The sequence below is a fragment of the Phacochoerus africanus genome, chromosome 13, assembly GCF_016906955.1.
Source record: "Phacochoerus africanus isolate WHEZ1 chromosome 13, ROS_Pafr_v1, whole genome shotgun sequence".
Taxonomy (NCBI): domain Eukaryota; kingdom Metazoa; phylum Chordata; class Mammalia; order Artiodactyla; family Suidae; genus Phacochoerus; species Phacochoerus africanus.
The window spans coordinates 68,564,828-68,591,292 of record NC_062556.1 but is presented as its reverse complement, the minus strand read 5'-3'; the positions used below and the strand labels follow the sequence as shown (position 1 = coordinate 68,591,292).

General features: G+C 41.0%; 1 protein-coding gene across 2 annotated transcripts in view; it reads right to left on the bottom strand.

Moving 5' to 3' along the window:
* PCCA (propionyl-CoA carboxylase subunit alpha) overlaps positions 1-26,465 on the bottom strand; it is a 363,296-nt gene that overhangs the window by 295,590 nt on the left and 41,241 nt on the right. For both annotated transcript variants that reach the window (XM_047756486.1, XM_047756487.1), the window contains 2 exons: positions 10,697-10,810; positions 8,791-8,844 (listed from right to left, as the gene is read on the bottom strand). In XM_047756486.1, the coding sequence (XP_047612442.1) occupies positions 8,791-8,844; positions 10,697-10,810 (168 nt within the window). The remainder of the gene's footprint in view (positions 1-8,790; positions 8,845-10,696; positions 10,811-26,465) is intronic.

Genomic DNA, 26,465 nt, shown 5'->3' with positions numbered 1-26,465 from the left:
AAAGCAGATGCATTGGTAACAGAGGAACATCCCCAAAACAAAGGCTGCCATCCCTTCACACTGAGCATGAAGGAGGCTTTCCCGTCTCCCGAGTTTCACATGTTCTCCAAGACAGTCAGCTTAACACCGAACTCAGTTTACACTCTTTGATAGTCTAGCCTCTCAGAACAAGGTAAGATTTTTTTAAAAATCCTTCTTCTGGGCTTAATGTATTTTCTTTTATAGATTTTTTTTTTTAATGAAAAGTTTTAAACATGAGCAAAAGGAGACGGAATGGTATAATAAATTCCCAGTAATTCATCACCCACATTCAATAATTAATTTAAAACTGATTTTAAATTTGTAAATTCGGCAATACAGTTCCAAGTGAGCCTTCTAAATACCATGCCACTATACAACTACTAGTACAAAGGCTGAATATGATACCCTAGTGAAATACAGTAACATTTTATATATAATAGATTAATACATAACTAATTCTGTCTATACGTTCCATATATTTTATATAAACTTGGAATTATAATTAACAACAGCATCTGTCACTTATTAATCAAAACATTTTATCATAAATAAAATATAGTGGCAGAGTTCCGTCATGGCAAGGTGGAAATAAACCCGACTAGATCCATGAGGATGCAGGTTTCATCCCTGGCCTTGCTCAGTGGGTCAGGGATCCAATGTTGCCGTGAGCTGTGGTGCAGGTCACAGATGTGGCTCGGATCCCACACTGCTGTGGCTGTAGCACAGGACGGCAGCTGTAGCTCCGATTCAACCCCTAGCCTGGGAACTTCCATATGCCGTGGGTGCAGCCCTAAAAAGCAAAAGTGTGTGTGTGTGTGTGTATAGTGACTAAGAAATGTAACAATTTTTATCTCACGAAACGTTATTTCTCTTAACACTTGTATTCCGCAACCAACTACTGTGTGAAGGATTGAATAAAAAGCTAAGAAAATACACACATCTGCAAACACACCATAAGTATGTTGGGAGGTATGTGCACACAAGAAAGGATTACTTCTGCTCAGCAAATTAGCATATCACACATTATGCTTCAACATGGTACCTCAGAAACGTTAATGATATCTTTAAAGTCCAGTCCAAAAACAAAGCCCCAGCAATTACCTCATTATTTCTGCCTCTTTGCCCATTTTAGAAAGCATGCACTTAAAAGTTTAATTTTAGAATCTATCTTGGGCAGTAAGAATCATTAACTATATGCAACAGTGATACTTAATGTTGCTTAATTTAATCCAAGAAAATCCTTAATCTATTACCTTCATTAGAACAACAACAACAAAAAACTATTTCCTACTAAACTAAGCACAGGAGTTACACACAAATAAATGGATAAAAATAAATTTTAAGAGATCACAAAATTACTATAAGTTAAAATAGCAGGAGTTCCCGTCATGGCACAGTGGTTAATGAACCTGACTAGGAACCATGAGGTTGTGGGTTCGATCTCTGGCCTCGCTCAGTGGGTTAAGGATCCGGCATTGCTGTGAGCTGTAGGGTAGGTTGCAGACTCGGCTCGAATCTGGCGTTGCTGTGACTGTGGTGTAGGCTGACGGCAACAGCTCTGATTGGACCCCTAGCCTGGGAACCTCCATATGCCATGGGTGTGGCCCTAGAAAGACAAAAGACAAAAAAAAAAACCAACAACAACAACAAAAGATGAAAACACAGGAAGGCTTCTCAAAGTGCCCTTTCTACATTTATTTCTGGAATTCTACATTTTAATTCAGCAAATTCTCTTATCCAGTGGAGAGTTAAGAAGCATGTACTGAAAGCATCTTGAATGATAGAGGAATTAAAAAATGTAATTTCCATCTTCTAACTTCCAACCTGTGTACAAGTTAGGTGACAATTAACAGCGGAAGAATAAACAAAATGTGGTATATGCATACTGGAGACTATTATTCAGACTTAAAAAGCAATGAAATTCTGACACATGCTACAACAGAGATGAAGCGTGACACTGTGCTAAGTGAAACAAGCCAGTCATAAAAGGACAAATACTGTCTGATACCACTGATGAGTGACCCAGAGTCATTAAATTCACAGACAGAAGTATAATAGATATTACCAGGAGCTGCGGGTGCAGGAAATAGGATGTTACCATTTAATGGGTACAGAGTTTCAGCTCTGCATGATGAATAAGTTCTGGAGACAAATAATAGTGATAATTACACATTGTAAGTGTAGTTAATGACACTGATATCTTAAAAATGCATAAAAGTAAATTTTATGTTATGTATGATCTGCCACATTTAAATATAATAAAAATTTTTTTAAATTTTTTTCTACATACCCTAAAAATGGACCAAAATAAAAATCAACATTAACTTCAATTGAATGATATTTGGGTCAATAATAAAGGAAATAATTTATTATAAACATGTTTAAAGGAAAGATTATGACATTTTCTCATGGAATGTATAGTATACACAGATGAAAAATATTTGTCACTCCAACTTAGAGGACAGTGATGGAGAGAGAAGGAAAGGGGCCTATATGACTGCGAAATTTCCACATTTTACCTGAAATGATATAATATTAACTCTAAGTTGGCTATATAAACTTAAGGATGTATCTTCTAATTCCTAGAAAAACAACATTAAAAATGTAATAGATCCAACAGATAAACTTAAACGGAATTCTAAAAATTAAAATAATCCAAAGAAGAGAGGAAAAGAAAACAGAAGGAAAAAAAGGAGACAACCAGAAAACAAAACAACAGCAACAACAACAAAACGGTAGACATAGGTCCAGTCACATCAGTTATTTATTAAACGGTAAGAGAGTCTGCTGAAATTGCACAGTGGTGATAGGTATAAAACTCAGTGAATATACCAAAAATCACCGAATTTAACATTATAAAAGGGTGAGTGTTATCATGTAAACTGTATCTCAAAAAAACCTGTTATTAAAGAAAATAAACTGAGGAAAACCAAAAAGCTTTTAGCAGACCAAACACTACTACTGTAATTAAAAAGTATAGATTATCAGAATGATTTAAAAAGGATGACATGCTTTCAACATAAAGAGTCAGATGGAGAAATATAAATCATGCAGAGTAAACATAGACACTTGAGAGTCTTTAAAGTAAAACATTAAGCAACTCGGCCGAGATCACATGGCTGCGAAGTGGCAGAGCAAGAATTTTCTCTCTAACCCTAGACTGTGCTAATAACTTCGAGGAAAGGAGAGGGAGAAGGAAAACTCAAGTACACAATTTGATGGAGTTCCCCTCGTGGCTCAGCGAAAACAAATCCGCTAGGAACCGTGAGGTTTCGGGTTTGATCCCTGGGCTCGGATCTGGTGTTGCTGTGGCTGTGGTATAGGCTCCGTGGCTACAGCTCCGTTTTGACCCCTAGCCTGGGAACCTCCATATGCCGCGGGTGTAGGCCTAAAAAGCAAAAAAAAAGTATACAATTCACATTGCCTTAACCTCAAAAAAAAAGAGGGAAGAAAACCCCAGCTTCATCAAATCCCAGACTCTTAACTTTCTTATTGAAATCACCTTGCTCCTAACATACAACTCTAAATGTATTTGCCTTATCTACATCCTTAAAAGACTCCCTAAAAATAGATTTTTCCTTTTCAGGTATTCACTTTAGAGCATTTCTACTCAACATCATCTTCAAATTCTTCAACAAATTTTTTTTTTTTTGTCTTTTTGCCTTTTCTAGGGCCCGCTTCCTGGGGCATATGGAGGTTCCCAGGCTAGGGTTGAATTGGATCTGTAGCTGCTGGCCTACGCCAGAGCCACAGCAATGCAGGATCCGAGCCTCGACTGCAACCTACACCATAGCTCACGGCAACGCCGGATCGTTAACCCACTGAGCAAGGGCAGGGACCGAACCCGCAACCTCATGGTTCCTAGTCGGATTCATTAACCACTGCGCCACAACGGGAACTCCTCATGGTACTTTCTAAAGCATATAGCATAAATTCAGAAAAAAACTTCAGGAGTTCCTGTCATGGCGCAGTGGTTAATGAATCTGACTAGGAACCATGAGGTTGCGGGTTCGGTCCCTGCCCTTGCTCAGTGGGTTAAGGATCAGGCATTGCCGTGAGCTGTGGTGTAGGTTGCAGATGTGGCTCGGATCCCGCGTTGCTGTGGCCCTGGCGTAGGCTGGCAGCTACAGCTCCGATTCGACCCCTAGCCTGGGAACCTCCATATGCCACGGGAGTGGCCCAAGAAATAGCAAAAAGACAAAAAAAAAAAGAAAAGAAAAAAACTTCAAGAAATCATTTTATTCAAAGCTATTAACTAAAAACAAAATATCAGATGGTAAAGCACAAATACTTTTTTCTATAAACAAAATAAATATTACGCTGATCTTTGAAGAGCAATTAAAAAAAAAAAGCAGAACCAGAAATTAATGGGGGAAAAAAATCTCCATATTTGACTGAATTTCAAATATAAGTTATAGCATTATGACAAAAGGAAATCCACAGTTTTAAAGTTTAAAAAAAAATTTCCAGAGTTCCCATTGTGGCTCATCAGAAATGAATCTGACTAGTATCCATGAGGACACAGGTTCAATCCCTGGCCTCACTCAGTGGGTTGAGGATCCAGCGTTGCCATGAGCTGTGGAGTAGGTCACAGATGAGGCTCAGATCTGGTGTTGCTGTGGCTGTGGAATAGGCCAGAGGGGTCCAATTCGACCCCTAGCCTGGGAACCTCCATATGCCATAGGTGCAGCCCTAAAAAAAGACCAAAAAAAAATTTCCTTTCCATGTTCAGCTAGTGTTTCTTGCCCACAGTTGCCAGCAACATAGTAATCTATCACTACTACCTTAAAAATCAGATTGCTAACAATATACCCAATTTGGGATAATAACTATCAAATTTCAATGGTTGGTCATCAATCACACAAAAATGTTGATGTGTCTAACAAATCTCTAAGCCATTTCATTTCACTGGATTACCTTTATGGATCTCAGCAACTATAACCAGATATTCCAAAAGGAACATTTTTTTTTTGCTATTTCTTGGGCCGCTCCCAAGGCATATGGAGGATCCCAGGCTAGGGGTCCAATCAGAGCTGTAGCTGCCAGCCTACGCCAGAGCCACAGCAACCTACACCACAGCTCACGGCAACGCTGGATCGTTAACCCACTGAGCAAGGGCAGGGACCGAACCCACAACCTCATGGTTCCTAGTCAGATTCGTTAACCACTGCCCCACGACGGGAACTCCCAAAAGGAACATTTTAAATGGCGCACTTCAATGGGAAAAGATTTTAATGCTGGGATTTTTATATCCCAAATAAGAATCCTGCCATGATGCACAACAAGAGAAGGTTAATTATCACCAGCCACAGATTTTCATAGTGAGCAAAAACACATGACAATACTGCCTTCTAGTTACAAAACAATCCTTTCTGTAACAGGAAGAAAGTTTTCTTGCAGGTTATTGTTCTATAATTCTTATTCTAATAATATTTAATCCTTACATAACATTCTTTCATTGAAGTTACTACAAAGAAATCATTAGGCTATAAGACAAAAGGGAAACAAAGATTGAGAAGACCAAGTCTCTTATCTTAAGAGATTAATATTTAGAAACACATTTTTTTGTCTGAGCTCCTGGCCTATGGAAGTTCCCAGGCCAGGGATCGAACCCAAGGTACAGCAGTGACAACACCAGACCCTTAACCTGCTGCGCCACAAAGGAACTCCAAAAATCATTTTAACATAATATACAAAGTGGTATACCAAATAAGAAATCAAAAAAAATTTTTTTTACTGTTCTAGATGACAGGAAAAAGAGATTACTTCTCACCAGAAGAACATGGAAAACTACCCAGTAAGGGTTACATGTGAACTGTGCCTTTAAGGACAGGCAGTAGTTGTAAATGTGGGACTAGCAGGCAGGTGTCACTGCAGAGAGTGATGAAAAGGAAGGAAACGGAAGGAGCCACCCACATTTGGGAAGAGCAGGCAGTCTGGCTTGGCTGAGGCACAGCTCTGATAAAGGAAAATGGCAGAGATGCATAAGGAAGAAAATAGGATTTCTCGTCTCGGCGCAGCGGAAACGAATCTGACTAGCAATCAGGAGGTTGCGGGTTCGATGCCTAGCCTCGCTCAGTGGGTTAAAGATCCGGCGTTGCCATGAGCTGTGGTGTAGGTCGCAGATGTGGCTCAGATCTGGCGTTGCTGTGGCTGTTGTGTAGGCCGGTGGCTACAGCTCTGATGAGACCCCTAGCTTGGGAACCTCCACATGCCGTGGGTGCGGCTCTAAAAAGACAAAAAGACAACAACAACAAAAAAGAAATAAAGAAGAAGAAGAAAAAGAAAAGAAAGAAAATAAATGAGAAAGGAAGGCAGTCATATACTGTATACTATTTTCTCTAACAAGAACCCCCTGGTGGAAACAATATTATCTTCATTTACGGAGAATGTGAACTTCTTCATGACACTTTCTTCCCTGGAGTTAGTTGTGTACTTGACTTATTTTCCACAATGTGGGAGACTCCGCAAGAGCAAGGCCCACATCTGATTCATTTTCACATCCCTCTCAAATGCCTTGAACATAGATACAAAGCAGCCTTTTTCAATGCCTGAATAAATGCATGGATGAATATACTTGCCATATCATTTCAACCTTCCTAGACTCAAATGTCCCTCTATATCTTTCTCTATAAAGGGCAAAACTTTCCTATAAAGGGCCATACAGTAAATATGTTAGGCTTTGCAGGCCATTTGGTCTCCACGACAGCTATGCGTTTACCACAGACAACAGGTAAACGAATGAGCACGACTATGTATCAAAAAAACTTAGTTTACAAATACAGGCAGCAGGTTGCATTTGGCCTGTGGACCATAATTTAGAGACTCCTCATCAATAATAAACTTAAACTTAATACATCATATTTACAAATACATATTAAATGTATTATTTTTCATTTTCTTACATAATGACAGAACCTCAGCCAAATTTTCAAACAAGAAGATGGTAAAAAGGGGTATAAACAGTAAAATCTGGATATACTGCACAAAACCTGGAAATATGGACCTTTGGATGATTTACACCTAATCTGCCTTCTCCAGACATTTGTTACTATTATCCACAGGTGTTACCTTAAGTGACAACTTCTTTAGCCCTTAGTTTTTAAACTGTGAAGTAAATTGGTTAAAATAGATCATTCGGAGCTAGAACTCTCCAGGCATTCCCACTGTGGGGCAGTGGGTTAAGAATCTGACTACAGCAGCTCAGGTCGCCGTGGAGGTACAGGTTTGATCCTCGGTGGAGTGCAGTTCAGCGTTGCTGTGTCTGCAGCATGGGTCACAGCGATGGCTCAGATTCATTCCCTCATCCGGGAACTTCCATATGCCATTAGCGCAGCCATAAGAAATCTCATCCTGGAGTTCCCGTCGTGGCGCAGTGGTTAACGAATCCGACTAGGAACCATGAGGTTGCGGGTTCGGTCCCTGCCCTTGCTCAGTGGGTTGACAATCGGCGTTGCCGTGAGCTGTGGTGTAGGTCGCAGACGAGGCTCGGATCCCGTGTTGCTGTGGCTCTGGTGTAGGCCGGTGGCTACAGCTCCGATTCGACCCCTAGCCTGGGAACCTCCATATGCCACAGGAACGGCCCAAGAAATAGCTAAAAAAAAAAAAAAAGAAATCTCATCCTGAAAATGGTGACTGCATTCACAATTTGGAATCCATGAAGGAACAAAATACAAGCATATCACAGAAACACAGTGTAACATAGTAAGTTAAAATATTAAGATAATTTAATACTTGAAATAACTGATCTAATGAGCTTTTTGAAACATTATTCAACAGATTTTAATACCTGAAAAGTAAGGTTTTGGTATCATCTTTTTTTTTTGTCTTTTTGCCTTTTCTAGGGCCGCTCCCACGGCATATGGAAGTTCCCAGGCTAGGGGTCTAATCGGACCTGTAGCCAGCCAGCCTACGCCAGAACCACAGCAACACGGGATCCAAGCAGCGTCTGCAACCTACACCACAGCCACAGCAACCCAGCATCCTTATTAACCTACTGAGCAAGGCCAGGGATCGAACCTGCAACCTCATAGTTCCTAGTCGGATTCGTTAACCACTGAGCCACGACGGGAACTCCTTCAGTATCATCTTGAATGTAGTTATAAATACACCTGGAAAATCAGTTCAATAGCAAGTACAGGTTCATACACCTAGTCAGGATAGTGGTATCAGGAGGATACTCAGATCATAAACTTTTCCCAAAATAGAAGCAGTAGTAAGACTTGATCTTAAACACCATAATATGCAATAAAAGAGAAAAAACAGAATCTCACTTCCGGCTTCACATTTCATGTTCATGGCATAATAATTAATAAATCGCTGGACTCCCTGACATATTTAGCTAAAAATCTCAAACATTTAATTTTAAAAGTCAAAGTGCACACAACCTATAATAAACTAGATATCAGGAGGTATCAGCAGGTTAAGAATTCAGAGTGGTCACAAGCAGCTCAGTCCCTGCTGTGGCGCTTAGGTTCGATTCCTGGCCCAGCAACTTGCAACATGCTGTGGGGGACATGGCCAAAAAAACCTGTGAATGTCTAAACTAGATATTGTTCATTGTGTATAATGGTGATTTTATAATTTCTCCATTTTCACTCTTCAAATCAAGACTTAAGTTATCAAATTAAACTCATCACTTTTCACAAACTATTTTCATTGGGTCAATGAAAATTCTATTATTCATCACTACTTGGATTTACAAAAGCAACACCATGACACTGCTTTCTGAAATGTAAGTTAAGAGTTTCTGGTTCATCGCAAACTTACCAAACATTTGGCAAATTCTTTGTTTTCTGAGAGAAATCCATAACCTGGATGTACCTTAAAATGGAAACAAAAAGCACTTTCAATTTTATCAATTTGCAAAACCTTTATAATAAGCAAAACAGCACATGTAATGCGTTTATTGTTCAAGGGCTCTTGAGTGAGGTAACTGACTCCTCCAACACACTGATTTGAGTCCAAGCCCAAATACCGAGACGTGGCCGACCTTACAGTCACCTGCAGCACCCCTCCCCGTCCTAACCACAGCCAGGGCCGGCTCCCTACACTCCTTCCTGTCCACCTGTACTTGGCCATGCTGTTCAACCCCACCCAAACTCTCCCCCTTTTTTCTGAGACTAACTTTAGCCACAAATTTGGAGGATTTTCCAAAGGCTGGTGGGTCAAATAATTAAAGGAAAACTTTGCACAATGGATTAAAAAAACAACAACTCTTAATTCTCCTTTCTTTATAGTACCAGAAACGGCTACTTTCCAAAACCCTGGCTACTAAGCCAATGAACATATTTCATCGCTGACAATGTTAATATACTTAGTCACTATCCAATGAATGGTTTTTGTCAACTCTAACTGAAACTGAAGATTGGTTTTAATGTTTCATTGCATTCTGAATTTTATTTTTCTCCTAGTATCTCTCTCTCCTCACCCCACTCAGCCATTCACAACGACCTCCCGCTCTCCTCTCTCACAAGCCGCACTGCTCTGATCTAAATTCTACCATCCTGTTCTAATCAAGCAACTGTTGATTCTACCATGTCAGGCATGTTAAACATAAATTTAGCCATTCTATTATCAATCTTGAGCATATTTCTAGGAAAATAATTATTCTATCAAGAAAGTCAAATTTCTAAAGGAGCCAATATCATAATCTAGTTTGAAACTTGGAAACGCTAGACTAAGCTTTATGAACAACGCACAGAATAATTTCCATTACTAGATCATAGGAAAAGAGTTTCACTCCAACAATTTCCTTTTATATAAGCATTCAACTAAAGACTGTATTCTGACAAGCTATACAGTTTAAAAGTTAAACGAGTTTTACCTTCATTAACTCTGCTAATAAGCTGTAACATTCATAATATGGGCTCATGAATTCAGTTTTTTATTTAAACATGCATCTAAGTAAAACATTTCTTTCAAAAGAAATGTGAATACTAATTGAAGCACTCCAGGCTAACTGCTAGGGTTGGCTGCTTCTGTCCAATTTTGGAGATAACTCTTCATAGTTTCTAACATTATATGTAATTAGCTCTCTTATAAAACACACACACACATCCACAACCCCAACAGCCACAATAACAAAACACCATTTCTGATGTCAGGAAGCAGTTTTTTCCTTGGACACCACTCCATTCAAACAGAGCTGGGTGTGGGGAGAATTACTGATTTCACCATGTAAATTATGTACATTCCATTGACACTATCAAACTAAAATAACTGCCAATTACAGCCTTTTTTGTATTTTTTGAAGTATACCTAGGCATACATAATTATTAAATGATTTAAATAGAATTTAAAATGGGGTCTTTGAGATCCTGTTTCTAATAGAAAATTTTTTTAAAGTTCTTATTACATTGAAAGAGTTAATACTCAAAACTAATTGGGATTTTTTTTCTTTTTTTTTTTCTTCTAGCAAATTTGGAAATGAACTAAAACTGCTCCCTGGTGTGAAAGCTGAATCCAGCAGCCACCTGCAGGATCAGCGACCAACACTGCCAGATGCTACAAAGCCTTTGATTTCCAGGGGCGAATTCGGCCACATTTAACTCATGTGACATGAACTGCAACAGCATTTTCCATCATTCTTTCTTATTTTTCTTTAAATACAAATTCCGGCTTTCTGCTCACTACATATGAAACAGCTGCAGCAGATAGATTCATTCAGACTCACAGCTTGGGCCCTGGTTGTCCTGATGGCTTCCATGATGGCATCCACGTTGAGGTAGCTTTTACTGGTGGGAGCTGGGCCCACACACACCGCCTCATCCGCCATCGTCACATGAACCTGAGGAGACAAATCTCCGCATTAACAGAGCCTCCCAGCAAAAAGAACGATCTTCATCTGCAAATATACACAAAACTGCAAGTGTTTCACAAAGCATTTATGTAATCAGATCTCTTTTTTAACATGCACTAAAAACAACAATGTAACAAATAAGCTCAGGAACTGTAAAAACTACGATTTCATTTATTACAAGCCCAATCCACTGTCGAACCAGATAGTGGCCATAATACTCCCTACCAGTCCGACTGAGTAAAATCACAACCCACAACTTCAGCCTCCTATTCAGTTCATCTATACATAAATCTTATACCGAAAACTACCCTGTTATATGTAGTCAGGGAAGCCCAATATTTTAATAACAAGCACTCATGCCCAGTTCTAAGCAAGCGCCCCAGGAAATGGGGATAATTAGAGAAGCTGAATGAAGGGAGGCAGTGCATGTCCCCGCACAGCCTCAGGTCAACACTAGGCACAAATTAACGCCCAGGACTAGAGTTCAATACCACCACACATGAGACAGAAAATCTTGAGACTCATTTAAATACTCTCACATTTGATCCTCATCCATTTTACCTTTATTCCTAGAAGAACTGATATGTGCATTAAATTCTAAATCAACCCAAAACTCGGGAATATATGCTTCATTCTTAAGACTATTCCACAATGTTTCACATCTATTTTTGCTTAACAAAGACTAGGCATTCTACAGAATAGAGTAGGTTGTTTACTTCTAAAAGAAATCTATTCTTTTCAAATGATGAAAGGGATTCATATATTTTTGAAATGGCTTTTTCTAATGGTTTTACAGTTTAAGGAACTCAGTTTAAATTTACTTTACAAGGCAGGCATTAAAAACAGGAATATATACATACACCTGGACATGTATGACTCGCCTTCAAAAAGTCTAAGGTAGAAAATACTTTTGAGTACTACTAAGTTATATTCTTCAGCTCCAAGTAGGTTTTTAAGAAGCACTTTAGGAGTTCCCATCATGGCGCAGTGGTTAACGAATCCGACTAGGAACCATGAGGTTTTGGGTTCAGTCCCTGCCCTTGCTCAGTGGGTTAACGATCCGGCGTTGGCGTGAGCTGTGGCGTAGGCCAGTGGCTACACCTCCAATTCGCCTGGGAACCTCCATATACCATGGGAGCAGCCCAAAGAAATAGCAAAAAGACAAAAAAAAAGAGAAGCACTCTAAGTGAAAAAACAAAACAAAGCAAATCTAAGTCATCCTTTAGAAATTTCAGAGTTTTATCAATTCAATATTTTCAAACTAAGTAAAAAATTATACCATGTACTGAAAGGTTAAAGATAGCTGCTAGCCAAGGGATTTATAAATCAATATCTTAATATAAAATCCTCAAATCTATACAGTCTAATTTCTTTTTCTTTCTTTTTTTTGGTCTTTTTGCCTTTTGAGGGCCACTCCCGAGGCATATGGAGGTTCCCAGGCCAGGGGTCCAATCGGAGCTGTAGCCACTGGCCTACGCCAGAGCCACAGCAACTCGGGATCCGAGCTGCGTCTGCAACCTACACCACAGCTCACGGCAAAGCTGGATCATTAACCCACTGAGCAAGGGCAGGGACCGAACCCGCAACCTCATGGTTCCTGGTCGGATTCGTTAACCACTGCGCCACAACAGGAACTCCCTGTTTAATGAATTTAAACACGTGGACGTAGGTTAAAAATTTTGTTTGAATTTTAAAACTTTGAGTGAATGGAAAATTTCATATTAGTCCATTAGATGCCTAAGATATGATGAAAAGATAATGATGCTTGGTCCCTATCCTTATCAAATAGGTTGAACCTTAGTTAAAAGGTAAACTAGACCAGATCTGAGTGAAAGCTTTTAAATACCTTCTAAACTAGTAGAGACCAAGAAAGATAGGGAAGACAAGCAGTTTAAAATTTTTTTCATACTGGGAGATCTTTTTGAACCATATCATTTGACAAGATCTGTAGTCACATGGGCACTGTTTACCACGTCCAAGAATATTCCACTTTTGCTTGTGATACCCTGCAATGCCAACAGAACACTGGGTGGAGGACTGTTATGACATAACACATGTAAAATGTGCTCCTTGCGTAAGAATGGCAATGCCTCACATGATCTGGTCAGACTTTAGTATCCACCAGATCCAACGGAATTCTCTAACATTACCAACAAGCAAAAATTACTCGGAAAACTTAAAGAGAAGAATGCCAACTGCATCGATCTTAATTTGAAGAACCAGAAAAAAAAATCATTTTCTTTTTCTTCTTTTTTTTAATGGCCACATCCATTGCATGTGGAAGTTCCGAAGCCAGGGAATGAATGAACGGCAGCTGTGACCTATGCCACAGAGGCAGCAATGCTGGATCCTTTAACCCACTGCCGGGCCAGGGATCAAACCCACACCTCCACAGTAACCTAAGCTGATGAACCCACTGCACCCCAGCAGGAACTCCCCTCAAGAAAATCATTTTCAAACAACAAGAAGGTTTAAGGGAAAAAAAAGTTATTCTATTTAATACAAAGTGTCTCAAGTCTAAAGACATATGCAAGTGCCCACAGACTAGTGTTCTGGCAAATCCTTTCTAGAAAGGCAATTTGATCCTTGGAAATATTTGGGGGGGCACGCCCACAGCAAACAGAAGATCTCAGGCCAAGGACTGAACCCATGCCACAGTGGTTACAATGCTGGATCCTTAAACTGCTGAGCCACCAGGGAACTCCAAGAATTTTTTTTAAGTCAACAAATATCACATCTGCTTTGATTCCGTTACATTTATTCATGACTATTTTTGGATGGATGAATTAGTGATGTTACTATTTTTCTTCTGTTTTACCATATATAATTTTACATATAATTTACATATTTTCCTTCTGTTCACATAATTTTCAAAGTGTTAAAACCAAAAAATTAAAAATTACAAGGAAGAGTTCCTACTGCACTGTGGCACAATAGGATCAGTGGCATCTCTGGAGCGCTGGGACACAGGTTCAATCCCCAACCAAGCACAGTGGATTAAGGATCTGGCATAAGTTGCACCTGCAGTGTAGGTAACAACTAAGGCTGGGATCTGATCCCTGGCCCAGGAACTCCATATGCCACGAGTGGTCAAAGAAGAAAAAAGGGGGAAAAAATTACAAGGAAAAAAAGAATAGGTTTTCACCAGTTGCAAGGCTCCCAAGCCATTTTCTACAAACGTGTTTGTTTGTCACAAAAGGGAACTGACACTGAATCCATGCGGGAACCAAACCAGAGTTATTGTTAGTCTGTTTAGCAGGAATGCATTTCTGAGGGGAGGGTGAGTAACAGAAGAATGCAAAGCAGCATGACCAGAGCCATATTCTCATACCACTGAGCCCTGGTAGAAGCAAGGGAGAGGGAGGAGGGATGGAGGAGAGGGGAAGAGACCCCAAGGATGAGAGCAGGACTTCGGCAAAAGCCGTGATGATGAGCCAAGACCTCAGGGACATAGACGGGGGGCTACAGCTGGGAAGAAGGAGAGGCAGGTGTGGAAGGGCGGGGGCAAGGGGCACAATGGGAACCGTGGGACAGGCTGTAAAGGCTGGGAGGCAGAGTGACAGCTGGGAAAGGGGCTGGAGTGTTGTTTCAGTTTAGGAAAAACTTGAGCAAATGCCTTTGGGAAGGAACCTATGGAAACTAAAGAGCTAAAAACACCTGAGAGATGAAATCATTCATGGTGTAGGGTTTCTGACAAGTGGGGGGCGGAGCTCAGGGGCATGGGGAGAGAGAAAGAGTCCGTCTTCTCCCCACATATACAATAAATACAGCTAGGATTTAAAAAGAAAAAAAAAAAACAGAAGGAAGGAAAAGAGAGAAGGCAGGCAGGCAGGAAAAGAAAGACAGGCAGAAAGGCAGGAAAGATAAACAGAAAGCCAGACAGAAAACAGAAACAAGAAAGCTTTTGTGTCCTCTGAGACGAGCTCCCAAAGCCCTCGAGGCCCATTTCCTGTGCTGCTGGAAGCTCTGCTCTACTGACATTCTTGAGCCACTTCTGGGTGTGTATCCAAAAGACATGAAGTCAGGATCTCAAAATGCTATGAGCACTACCTGGTTCACTGCAGTGCCACTCACAGTACCCAAGATGTAGAAACGACTTAAATATCCATTGAAGGATGAATGGATAGATAAAGTGTGGTATGCACATGCAATGGAATACTATTCAGCCTTTAAAAAGGAAATTCAAATATGAGACAATATGGATGGACTTTAAGGACATTATGTTAAATGAAATAAGCCAGATGCAAAAAGACAAATAATGCATGATTCCACTTACATGAGGCATCTAAAAAAGTCAAACTCATAAAATTAAGTACTGGAATAGTGAACAGGGGCTGGGGGAAGGAGAAATGGAGTTAGTAATCAAAAGGCATAAAGTCTCAGTTAAAGTAAAATGATTAAGTGCTAGAGATCTGCTGTACCACATTGTACCTATGGTCAAAAACAATGTATTGTACACTTAAAATCTATTAAAAGGATTGAGCTCACGTTAAGTGTTCTTACACAATAAGTTTTTTAAAAAAAAAGAACGAACAAACACACTTAGGCCAATTTGGTCATGCACAGCTCTTAAGTTCTTTTCGTAGATGATGGTAAACACCGAAGAAGTTCATGATGGGTGAAGGTGAGTCACTTCCTCACCCCACACCTGGTTAAAAAAGCTTAACAAAATCAACTCTCTTGTAGCAACATGGATGGACCTAGGGATTATCATACTAAGTGAAGTAAATCAGACAGAGAAAGATAAATATCATATGATATCACTTAAATGTGGAATCTAAAGAGAGATACAAATGAATTTATTTATTAAACAGAAACAGACTCACAGACATAGAAAACAAACTTATGATTACCAAGAGGGGAGGGGGATAGAGGAATAAATCAGAACTCTGGGGTTAACAGATACACACTACTATCTACAACAGATAACCAACAAGGACCGACTGTATAGCACAGGGAACTACACTCAAGGTCTTATAATACCTACAAGGGAAAAGAATGTGAAAAAGAATATTATATAATTTATATATATATAAAACTGAATCACTTTACTATATACTAGAAACTAACACAACACCGTAAATCAACTATACTTCAATAAAAAAGCAACTCTCGGAGTTCCCACTGTGGTGCAGTGGAAACAAATCCAACTAGGAACCATGAGGTTGCAGGTTTGATCCCAGGCCTCACTCAGTGGGTTAAGGATCTGGCGTTGCCATGAGCTGTGGTGCAGGTTGCAGACGCAGCTCGGATCCCAAGTTGCTGTGCTCTGGCGTAGGCCGGTGGCTACAGCTCCAATTAGACCCCTAGCCTGGGAACCTCCATAGGCCGGGGGAGCGGCCCTCGAAATGCCAAAAAGACAAAAAAAGCAACTCTCAGTCCAAACTACATAACACATACATATATTTACTAAACACCATTTCTCAGGAAGACAGCAAAAGACAATTCCTACAATCTGTTCCCCATGCTGCATGGTCCCAGTTCCTCTCTGACTGCCAGCTTGTGTGAAAGGTCATTCAAGGGAAGCAAAATACTATCCCAGGGGCAGGATCTGATGTCCTTGGAGTTGCCGTAAGGCAACCAGAAATCTTCCTCCCCAATGGCTGGATACCAAAAATAAGAAATTCAAGTACAAGGCACCATCTCTCAGGGTAAATGTCTTTCTAGATTCTTTTATCTTGTTCTGTTCATACAAGGATGTGTATCTCTGGTACACTTCTGCCAATCCATATCTTTTTTTTTTGGCCGCACCCACAGCAAGCACAAGTTCATGCGCCAGGGATCAAATCCGTGCCACAGCAGTGAAAATACTGAATCCTTAACCCACCAGGCCAGCAGGGAACTTCCAAATATCTTTTTTTTTTTGTCTTTTGTCTTTTTTGTTGTTGTTATTGTTGTTGCTATTTCTTGGGCCGCTCCCCCGGCCTATGGAGGTTCCCAGGCTAGGGGTTGAATCGGAGATGTAGCCGCCGGCCTACGCCAGAGCCACAGCAACTCGGGATCCGAGCCACGTCTGCAACCTACACCACAGCTCACGGCAACGCCGGATCGTTCACCCACTGAGCAAGGGCAGGGACCGAACCCGCCACCTCATGGTTCCTAGTCGGATTCGTTAACCACTGCGCCACGACGGGAACTCCCCAAATATCTTGAACGGCACTAATTTCACTAATAAGCATCCATTTCTAATATCCATACCGCTAAACATTACGCCACTAGTTTTACCAACAAAAACCTATTTAAGAATACGATCTTGACTAAAATATGGGAAGTTGTTAATGCTTTTAAAAGCCATCCCTGGAATGTCAATTCCTGGTAAAAGGAAGTGATTAGTCCTACAGCGTAGGTTAAACTAACACATGGCTCAGTAGAAACAAATCTGACTAGCATCCATGAGGACGCAGGTTCAACCCCTGGCCTCGCTCAGTGAGTTAAGGATCCAGCGTTGCCGTAAGCTATGGTGTAGATCACAAATGCAGCTCAGGTGTGGCTTTGCTGTGGCTGTGGTACAGGCCAGAGGCTACAGCTCTGATGTGACCCCTAGCCTGGGAACCTCCATATGCTGTGGGTGTGGCCCTAAAATAAAAAGACAAGAAATAAATACATAAAATTACAAACATCATACCACTCTGGCAGACCGTTATTGTGCCCAAAAGCCTTCGTTCCCCTGCACCCATTACACGTGACTGCCCAGCCTAAGATCAGGTTTATCAGGCATCTCATGTTATAAGTAACTGTGTGTTGATGGGATCAGAAAGTGAAGCGTACAACTTCCAAATCATCTACAACTTAAATGCAAGCATGTCTCCCCAAGTTCTGTTCATGTTTTTCCCCTTGACCTGGAATACAGATATTGCAGCAGCTAAATTCGACTGTGTAGACCAAGGCGACCGTCTAGGGGAAGGGACAGCAAAACATAGTGAGGGCCAAATCCAGCCCAGTGTCTGATTTGCAAATAAAATTTTACTGAAACCCAGTCCTATTCCTCACGTACCTATTGCCGATGGCTTCTTTTGCGCAGCAGTGACAGAGCTGAGCAGTACAGCCCACAAAACCTAATTTACTACCTGGGTCTTTATAGGAAAAGTTTGACCCCACCCCACCCCCCATGCCCGAGGGGACGGCAGAGCAACGAAACAGCAAGAACCAGGGTCCTTGGATGTCCTTTGAAACAGACTGGCCTCCCTAGCCTAAAATGGCCAGATGTCATGTTAAGAGAACATTTGAAAGTCACCCTATTTCAAACAGTGCATTTTGTAACACCAGTATCTATTACTTGTAATAAACTGACATAATCACCACCACGAATACCAACTCAACTCTTATTACGAAGCAGCAGGAGTTCCCATCGTGAGTCAGCAATTAATGAACCAGACTAGCATCTGTGAGGACAAAGGTTTGATCCCAGGCCTCGCTCAGTGGGTAAAGTATCAGCGTTGCTGTGGCTGTGATGTAGGCCGGTGGCTACAGCTCCAATTTGACTCCTAGCCTGGGAACCTCCATGTGCCCGTGTGCCTCAGGTGCGGCCCTAAAAGACAAGAAAAAAAAAAAAAAAGGAAGCAGCAGACTAGTGAAATGGAAGTAGTGACTTTGTTAGTTAGAACAAGGCGTGCCGATGTGAGTTTTTGAGTGTCAGAGAGGCAAACACTTGGTAGTTGTACACTTTTAGCAAAAGCAGTTCACCGCGGGGCCTGAGCAGCCTGCAAGTCCCTGCTGAGCATTCCCAACTGCAAAGTCTAAACCATCCCTTGATTCTGAGCAGTTTCTGGAGCTAGTCACGTAGGCATCTAGGACAGTCAAGCAATCATATTGTGACTATTATGTACTCGCTTCCTGGCGGGGCGGGGCAGGGGCAGGGGGAGCTAGTTTGTTTGGTGCTTTGCTAAAAAAGGTGCTGAATCCCTGGCCCTCGGGGCAAAAATTTTGTGCGCCAACTTGCTGACATCATGGGAGCAAGGCGCTGAATGCCTTTTCCCCTCAAACTATATTTGCAAAAGTATCTGTACAGCCAACAGCCCTGGAAGAGCAGGGCAGTGCCTCACTCTAGAGCAAAAGGCAGGGGTGCGAAGAGCCCATGAGGAAAGGTTCAGGACATGAGAACTCGAAGCTCAGGGTTCTGGAATGCAAACTGCTGCATGTGCGCATACCACCTGACCTCACAGCACCTGTGGGAATGGGGACTTGGGGAACCAGGGTAAAAACGGTGGTACTCTGCGGGTAATAAACGGTCCCTCATCTCTGACCCAGCAGTCTTGACTCTTCAGATGAAGATCCATGAAACAGTGACAGGCTAACCAGTTAGCTTACAAAGTAAAGTATCAGAATCTCCGTGGTTCTTGACAACCCCATGCTCCTTGGCTGTGCCACAACCCACTGTGTTTGTTGCCCTGAAATAGATCGATCACGTCCCTCTCAAGGGACTCATGATGCTATGCTGATGCTCCCTCTGTTTGCTTTGTTGAGAGACAGCCAACTTTGTAGAATGAGACAATTAGAAGCCAGACTTCTCTGGGTTGAAGAGCAAATGCAAGAAAGAAAAACTGAAGACCAGCCTTTCATATGGCTTCACCGCGATGTTAGGGGATGTTAGGGATGCAAGAAGAGTGTATTTTCTCGGTAACTGCTGGTAAAGCTCAGTGCACACACGAGATATTTGATAACGCTTGCTGACTGCAGACTGATGTAACTTTTCCAAGAGCGAATCCTCAGAGAAATGCCAACAGATGTGAGCGTGTGCGCCTAGGCTCACACACCTGACTAGAAGTCCCTAAGGTGAAAACAAAAGCACTCTCAGCAGCCAAACACATGGCCATGAAGACAAAGGGCAACCTAGAAAGAGATGCTATAAAGTTTATAGAGATTCGATGAAAACGTTCTGGAAAAGGATTGTGCTGATGGCTGCTCAACACGATAAATGTACTTAATGCCACCGAACTATACAATTAAAAGCGGTAAATTTTGTTATGTAATGTTACATTTAAAAAGACTACATAGGTTCATCACAATTCCAGACGAGTATTGATAAGCAACTGTGAAAAAAAAATACAGTTTCAGAACTCACATAGTTTTATATTTTTTTTTTCTTTGCTTGTTTGTTTGTTTTTGTCTTTTCAGGCATATGAAGGTTCCCAGGCTAGGGGTCTAATCGGAGCTGTAGCCACTGACGTATGCCACAGCCACAGCAAGGAGGGATCCAAGCCACATCTGCGGCCTATACCACAGCTCATGGCAACGTCGGATCCTTAACCCACTGAGCGAAGCCAGGGATTGAACCGGCAACCTCATGGCTCCTAGTCAGTTCGTTAACCACTGAGCCACTTGACGGGAACTGCAAAATATATATATGTGTGTGTAGTAACACTTAAGAAAAATTGTAACAAGGGAGAAAAACAAAACAAAACAAAACAAAAACAAGAAACCAAAAAAATACCAATAATGAGAGTGTGGGCACAGCTCTAGCTTATAATCATTTTCCACTTACTAGGAAAAGCTATCACACATTCACTGAAGATGCACATCATGAAGACTTAAATATAGATACATGTTTCTGAATACAGATTTCTGAAACGACAGAGTGAAAGTCTATGAACAAGATTAAGAAATACTCTCCAGGAGATCCCCGTCGTGGTGCAGTGGAAACGCATCCAACTAGGAACCATGAGGTTTCAGGTTCAATCCCTGCCCTTGCTCAGTGGGTTAAGGATCTGGTGTTGCCGTGAGCTGTGGTGTAGGTCACAGATGTGGCTTGGATCCCGCGTTGCTGTGGCCCTGGCGTAGGCTGGCGGCTACAGCTCTGATTTGACCCCTAGCCTGGGAACCTCCATGTGCCACGGGAGCGGCACGAGAAATGGCAAAAAGACAAAAAAAAAAAAAAGAAAGAAAGAAATACTCTCCAGGAGGAGGGATAAATTACGGGGCTGGGATTGACATTATACACACTACTATGTATTAAATAGATAGGTAACAAGGACCTACTGTATAGCACAGAGTAGTCTACTCAATACTGTATAATAACCTACACGGGAGAAGAATCTGAAAAGGAATGGATATATGTACATGTAAAACTGATTTACTTTGCTGCACAACTGAAACTAACTCAACTTCCTAAGTCAACAATACTCCAATAAAATTTATTTTAAAACAGGAAAAGAAAAGAAAGAAAAGAAAAAGAAATAACTCTCCAATGTAATCAGTGTTTTTTTGTTTGTTTGTTTTTGTTTTTTTAAAGTATTGTGGTTCCCAGCTGGCCTAGTGGTTACGGATTTGGCCTTGTCAATGCTATGGATCAGGTTTAATCCCTGGCCCAGGATTTTAATAAAGTGTTTCCAAACTATATGAATAGCTACATGTCAGTTTCTAATCATTTAAATACAAATAGCCACCAACATCATGAGATCTCAAAAACTACTAGAGGCCAGCCGGCACCACCACTGTTCAGTAAATGCTACTAATTGATAATACTACACATGGAAGTAAGTCACCCAGACTCACTTTATTTTATTTACCCAAGTTTTTAAATTTTATTTAATTTACCCAAGTAATTTAAGAATACACTAGCTTAATAGAAAATTTTAAATTTAAGCAATACAGACAACAGTTACTTCCTATCCTCTTAAAGGCCTCCCAGTCCTAATTCCTACCCTGAAAGAAATTAAAGTTTTGCATGTGTCCTTTCAGACTTCTCCAATGTTTTCATATGCATATGTAGACATTAAAGTGTACGGTTTTAGTTTGTGCTTAAGATTTTCTTGACATAAATTGTATCACCCTACATATTACTCTTGCAACTTACTTAACTGCTACATAACATTCCTAATAACCTGGGTAAACCAGACCTTATTTATTTAACCTCCTCTCCAATAATGCATACTGTTTCCAATTTACAGGTATTACAAATTGCAGTAAGAGTCCCTGAACATACCAATCTATATGCATGTGCATATTTCTGCAAGCAAAATATCCAAAAGTATAAAGATTATAAGCTTAAAAGCTTACGTCTATTAACTTGTCTAACAGAGATGCATTTCCCCACACCATCACTGAACATGGTTGATCTAATTTTATTAATCTAATGAAGAAAAATGATTCCTCACTGATTCTTTCAATTTGCATTTCTCTAATTATTAGTGACTTGGGGCATATTTTCACGTTTTTGAGCTATTTGTATTTATTCTATTGACTATTTTAAAATGTAATACAAAAGCGATCTTATAAATATGCCAAGGTTATCTTCTAGTTTTTTTTTTAATTACACATAATACTGAAACATTGTACTTATTCAAAATAAAGCTAACAATTCTACTGACCATACCTCCATCCCCACTTCATTTTCTCTCTCCAGTAATCATTCCTCAGGCGAGTATGCACTCTCAGACCTTTGCCTGTGGCAGAGGATCTCAACTGGGAGGAACTGTGTTCTACAGGACACAGTCGGCAATGTCTGAAGACAATTTGGCAAATGTGGGACAGAAGGATGCTACTGGTGTCCAGTGGGCGGAGGACAGGGATACTTCAAAACCTCCTACAGTGAGCAGGACAGTCACCTATCAAAAAGAATCACTTCATCCAAAATGCCAATGGTGTCCAGTCTATGCTTTTTACATGATGTATGTAACAATAAAAATATAAAATATTTTTAGTGTGGGATTTAACATTAATATTATTTTTATATTGTCTACATCATTCTACAAGTTCTTTTTCAACTTTTTTTTTTTTTTTTTGGTTTTTTAGGGCCGCATCCACAGCATATGGAGGTTCCCAGGCTAGGGGTCCAATGAGAGCTACAGCTGCTGGCGACAGCCACAGCAATACGGGATCCAAGCCGTGTCTGTGACCTACACCACCGCTCACGGCAACACCAGATCCTTAACCCACTGAGCGAGGCCGGGGATCGAACCCACAACCTCACGGTTCCTATTGGGATTTGTTTCCACTGAGCCACAACGGGAACTTCTTTTTTTAACTTTTACTATGTCTTAGAGATGTTTTGTCAATATGCCAATATGTCAATACCTACCTCCTCATGTTTAAACGACTAAGAAATTGCAAGACATGGCCCGACCGGTTTGGCAACCGGTGTCCCTGCGGATGGACATGTCCCTGCATAGAGGACTCACTCAGCTGCATGATCATAATGATGGTCCCTAACCAGACATCCCGTCAGCCGTTCCCTTCTCGGGCTCCTTCTCTTCTGGATCTGCTCCCTTCTTTCAGAGCCACCCTCTTCTGACTGTTATAGGCTGGAGTTTTCTATTGAATGATCCCATTTGCTATCTATCTTTCAGAAATTCCTCATCGTTTCCAGGACCATACTTCCCACTGTTTTACACTGAAATTCTGGTTTGGGAGGGTAGGGGGTTGGGATTTTTCTTTCTAACTGTTTCTCTTCCCTGGGAATTTGAGGCAGGAGGATGAAATCTGATTCATCCCATTAGCATGATTGGAAGTCATGACCTTTAAATTTTTGTATTCCTTAGCACAGAAAATGTAGCATGCCGAAAATTCAGCACGTATAATTTAAAAATCTAAAATTATGAATAATATAGTTCTCTAAAATGAAACAGTTGAAAAACGCATTTGTATGATTGTCATGAAAAATATCAATGACTCCTTACAGAGGAAGAATCTAATGTGGAATAAAAATGGGTATGTGAAAGTGATCTCGCAGTTCCTAAATTTCTAGAGAAACAAATGCAAACCTGGCTAGAGGCAGCACACATTACCATCCCTCTACTCATGCATCTTAATGTGGGGATCTTTTTCACAGCATCCATTCTACCAGATATCTGGGCATTGCCAGGAATTCCAAAAGCTGGCTTTCTGGAGTTCTTCTGTAGAGCAGTAGGTTAAGGATCCGACACTGTCACTTTAGCGGCTCGGGTTGCTACTGTGGCACGGGTTCAATTCCTCGCCTGGGAACTTCCACATGCCGCGGGTGCAGCCAAAAAAAATTTTTTTTAATAAAAAACACTTAAAGGAGTTCCCACTGTGCCACAGTGGGTTAAGAATCCAATTGCAGCAGCTCAGGTCATTGCGGAGGTGCAGGTTCTATCCCCGGCCCAGTGTACTGGGTTAAAGTATCTGGTGTTGCTGCATCTGCAGTTTGGATTCAGTCCCCGGCCTGGGAACTTCCAATGCCACAGGTGTAGCCATAAAAATTTTGTTTTAATGTAAAACATTTTTTTAATTAAAAATAAATTTTTAAAATTTTTAAATGATACAAATGAACTTATTTGTGAAACAGAAACAGACTCAGAGCCTTTGAAAGCAAACTTAGACTTACCAGAGGGGAAAGGTGGGGGGAAGGGGTAGCTTGGGGGTTTGGAACTGGCACATGCGCACTACTCTGCATGGAATGGATGGTCAACGGGGACCTGTCATATAGCACAGGGAACCCTCCTCAGTACTTTGAGATAACCTACATGGGAAAAGAATCTGAAGAAGGACAGCTATGCATTTCTGTAGAACTGAAACACTTCGCTGCACAACAGAACGAACACAACATTGTAAATCAACTATATTCAATAAAATGTTTTTTAAATAAAAATAATTCAAAGAAATGAAAATGGCACAATCAGACATACAGATACTCTTCTCTCCTGCAAATTCCTGGTGCTCTACACTTAGCTCCCTTACATGAAGCAGTGATCATCAAAAGCAGGTAAGGAGCTAAAAAAGTTTTCCTTTAGTTGCTGTACAGCAGGAAAAAAATTTTTTTTAAATAAATAAAAAGTTTTCATTAGCAGAGTCATTCTCAATAAGCAGGGAAATGACAAATGAAGTCATCAAAAACCTCTGGAAAATGTTTTTATTTTCTCTCTAAACATAAACACTCTTCCTTCTCACCATCTCCCACAAAAGAAAACTCTTCTTTACCAGAGGATAGGATGAGTACTTTGAAGGAGCTCCAAAGATAATTCTGATTTCTCCTTATTCCACGCCTAGGCCTTAACCTTGATAGTTCAGATCCCAAGTGATCTGCCATTCACTGAATCCACCCGCAACTCCCTGACCAGGAACAGACCATGTGCTTCTCTGGAGACTCAGCCCAGAGACTATGAGAAATGAACTCAGACGATCAGAGCCAGGGCAACAGGACTGAAGCAAAGATGGGTCTCACACTTCCAGTTTCCTTGGAATTGAGGTAAGGTGGAAAGTAAGAGTCAAGAAAAGGGGAGAAAGCCCATAAATGTGTCAGGGAGATCAAGTTACGTGCTAGTTGAAGCAGGACCGCGTCCTGAACCAGTACCCCTTACAGAGAGCCTGGGACAGACACCTGCAAGGCCAGAGGTGAACGCCATCAGTTACCGTCCACACGCGTAACTTCAGTGAGCCAACCAGCTGCACAGAAGAACCAGGGTATAGACTTCAGCACGGAGAAAGGCTCATTTCATCTCAGAGAGCTTTCCAGATGAACCAGGTCTTTACTTCTGGGGAAGATTTATCACAGGATGCTGTAAAGACAGAGCTAAAAAGTACCCAACCTGGCAGCAGCAATGGATGAGAAAAAAATAAATAAATGGTTTAATAAGGCTGCAAGCGACTTGGCTTTTACTTCAAAATCTATCTTTTCTTCAAATCCAAATGTCTGGCTAGCTTCAGTAAGAACACTTTGGTGCAGCTCTCAGCATGCCTCTTCTGTATGGATGAGTAAATAAACGTATTCAAAATAAAGGAACATCTGGGCAACATAAGGGAGAAAAAACTTGCAGCTGGCTCTCTGGACAGAAGGAACTACAGAAAAAGCTGTCCCACCAAAGGAAAAACCGTAGATAATTAAAAGACCAGGAAAATGAGTATCTCAGTATTTTCAAAACTCAAAGTAATAAAACATTTCCCCAAAAAGCATTAGCTCCTAATTTCATTTCTACCAGTCTTGCTTCCCACTCTTTCCTAATTCAGCTATTCTCTGTCCCACTTGCCATATCCCTTTACCATTAAGTGAACCCTGAACATGTCCCTCCCCCACCCTGACTCATTCCAACCTTAATCCCAGGCACTCTGCCACAGCAGGGCATAAACAGAAGGTAAACCACAGTCACCTCCCCTCTAGGCAGTCTAGTGCCAAGGAAAGACGTCCCTACCAATTGCAATTAAAAGTAATAAATAAGAGTGTATATAAAATGCTAAAAGAGAAAATGGTCTCATGAAGAATCAGTTGTTGAAGTTTAAACTGGATTCCTAATAAATGGAAAAAAGGGAGAAGGAGGTTACCAGCAGAGAAAGAACATCCTCAAAATCATGGGAAGTGAAAGGCCTCAACCTATTTAGAAATCTGTGAAATGACTTGACACCAAGGTGGATAAGGAGACCGAAGACGAGAGGATGGTGGGAGAGGATCATAGACTAGAAGGCAAACCAGCTTGAAAGGAACTGTGAATGCCACCGTGCAGTGTGGGCTTTAACTGAGAAGTCAGTGGTTCTCAATGTTTATCTCCCATGAAAAGAAAATAATGGCCCACATGAGGAATGCCACACTCCATCCTAAAGCGCAGTTTAGTATACTTTGCCACAGCTGGGCCAGTCCACGCAAGCAGCTGTAAACACTGTCCGTTCTCTCCCAAGACCCCATAAAGCTTATCAAGTGAGTAGCGCCACCAACAAAGAAAACTTTCCTTTTCCTCTAATGTTACCAACCAAACGT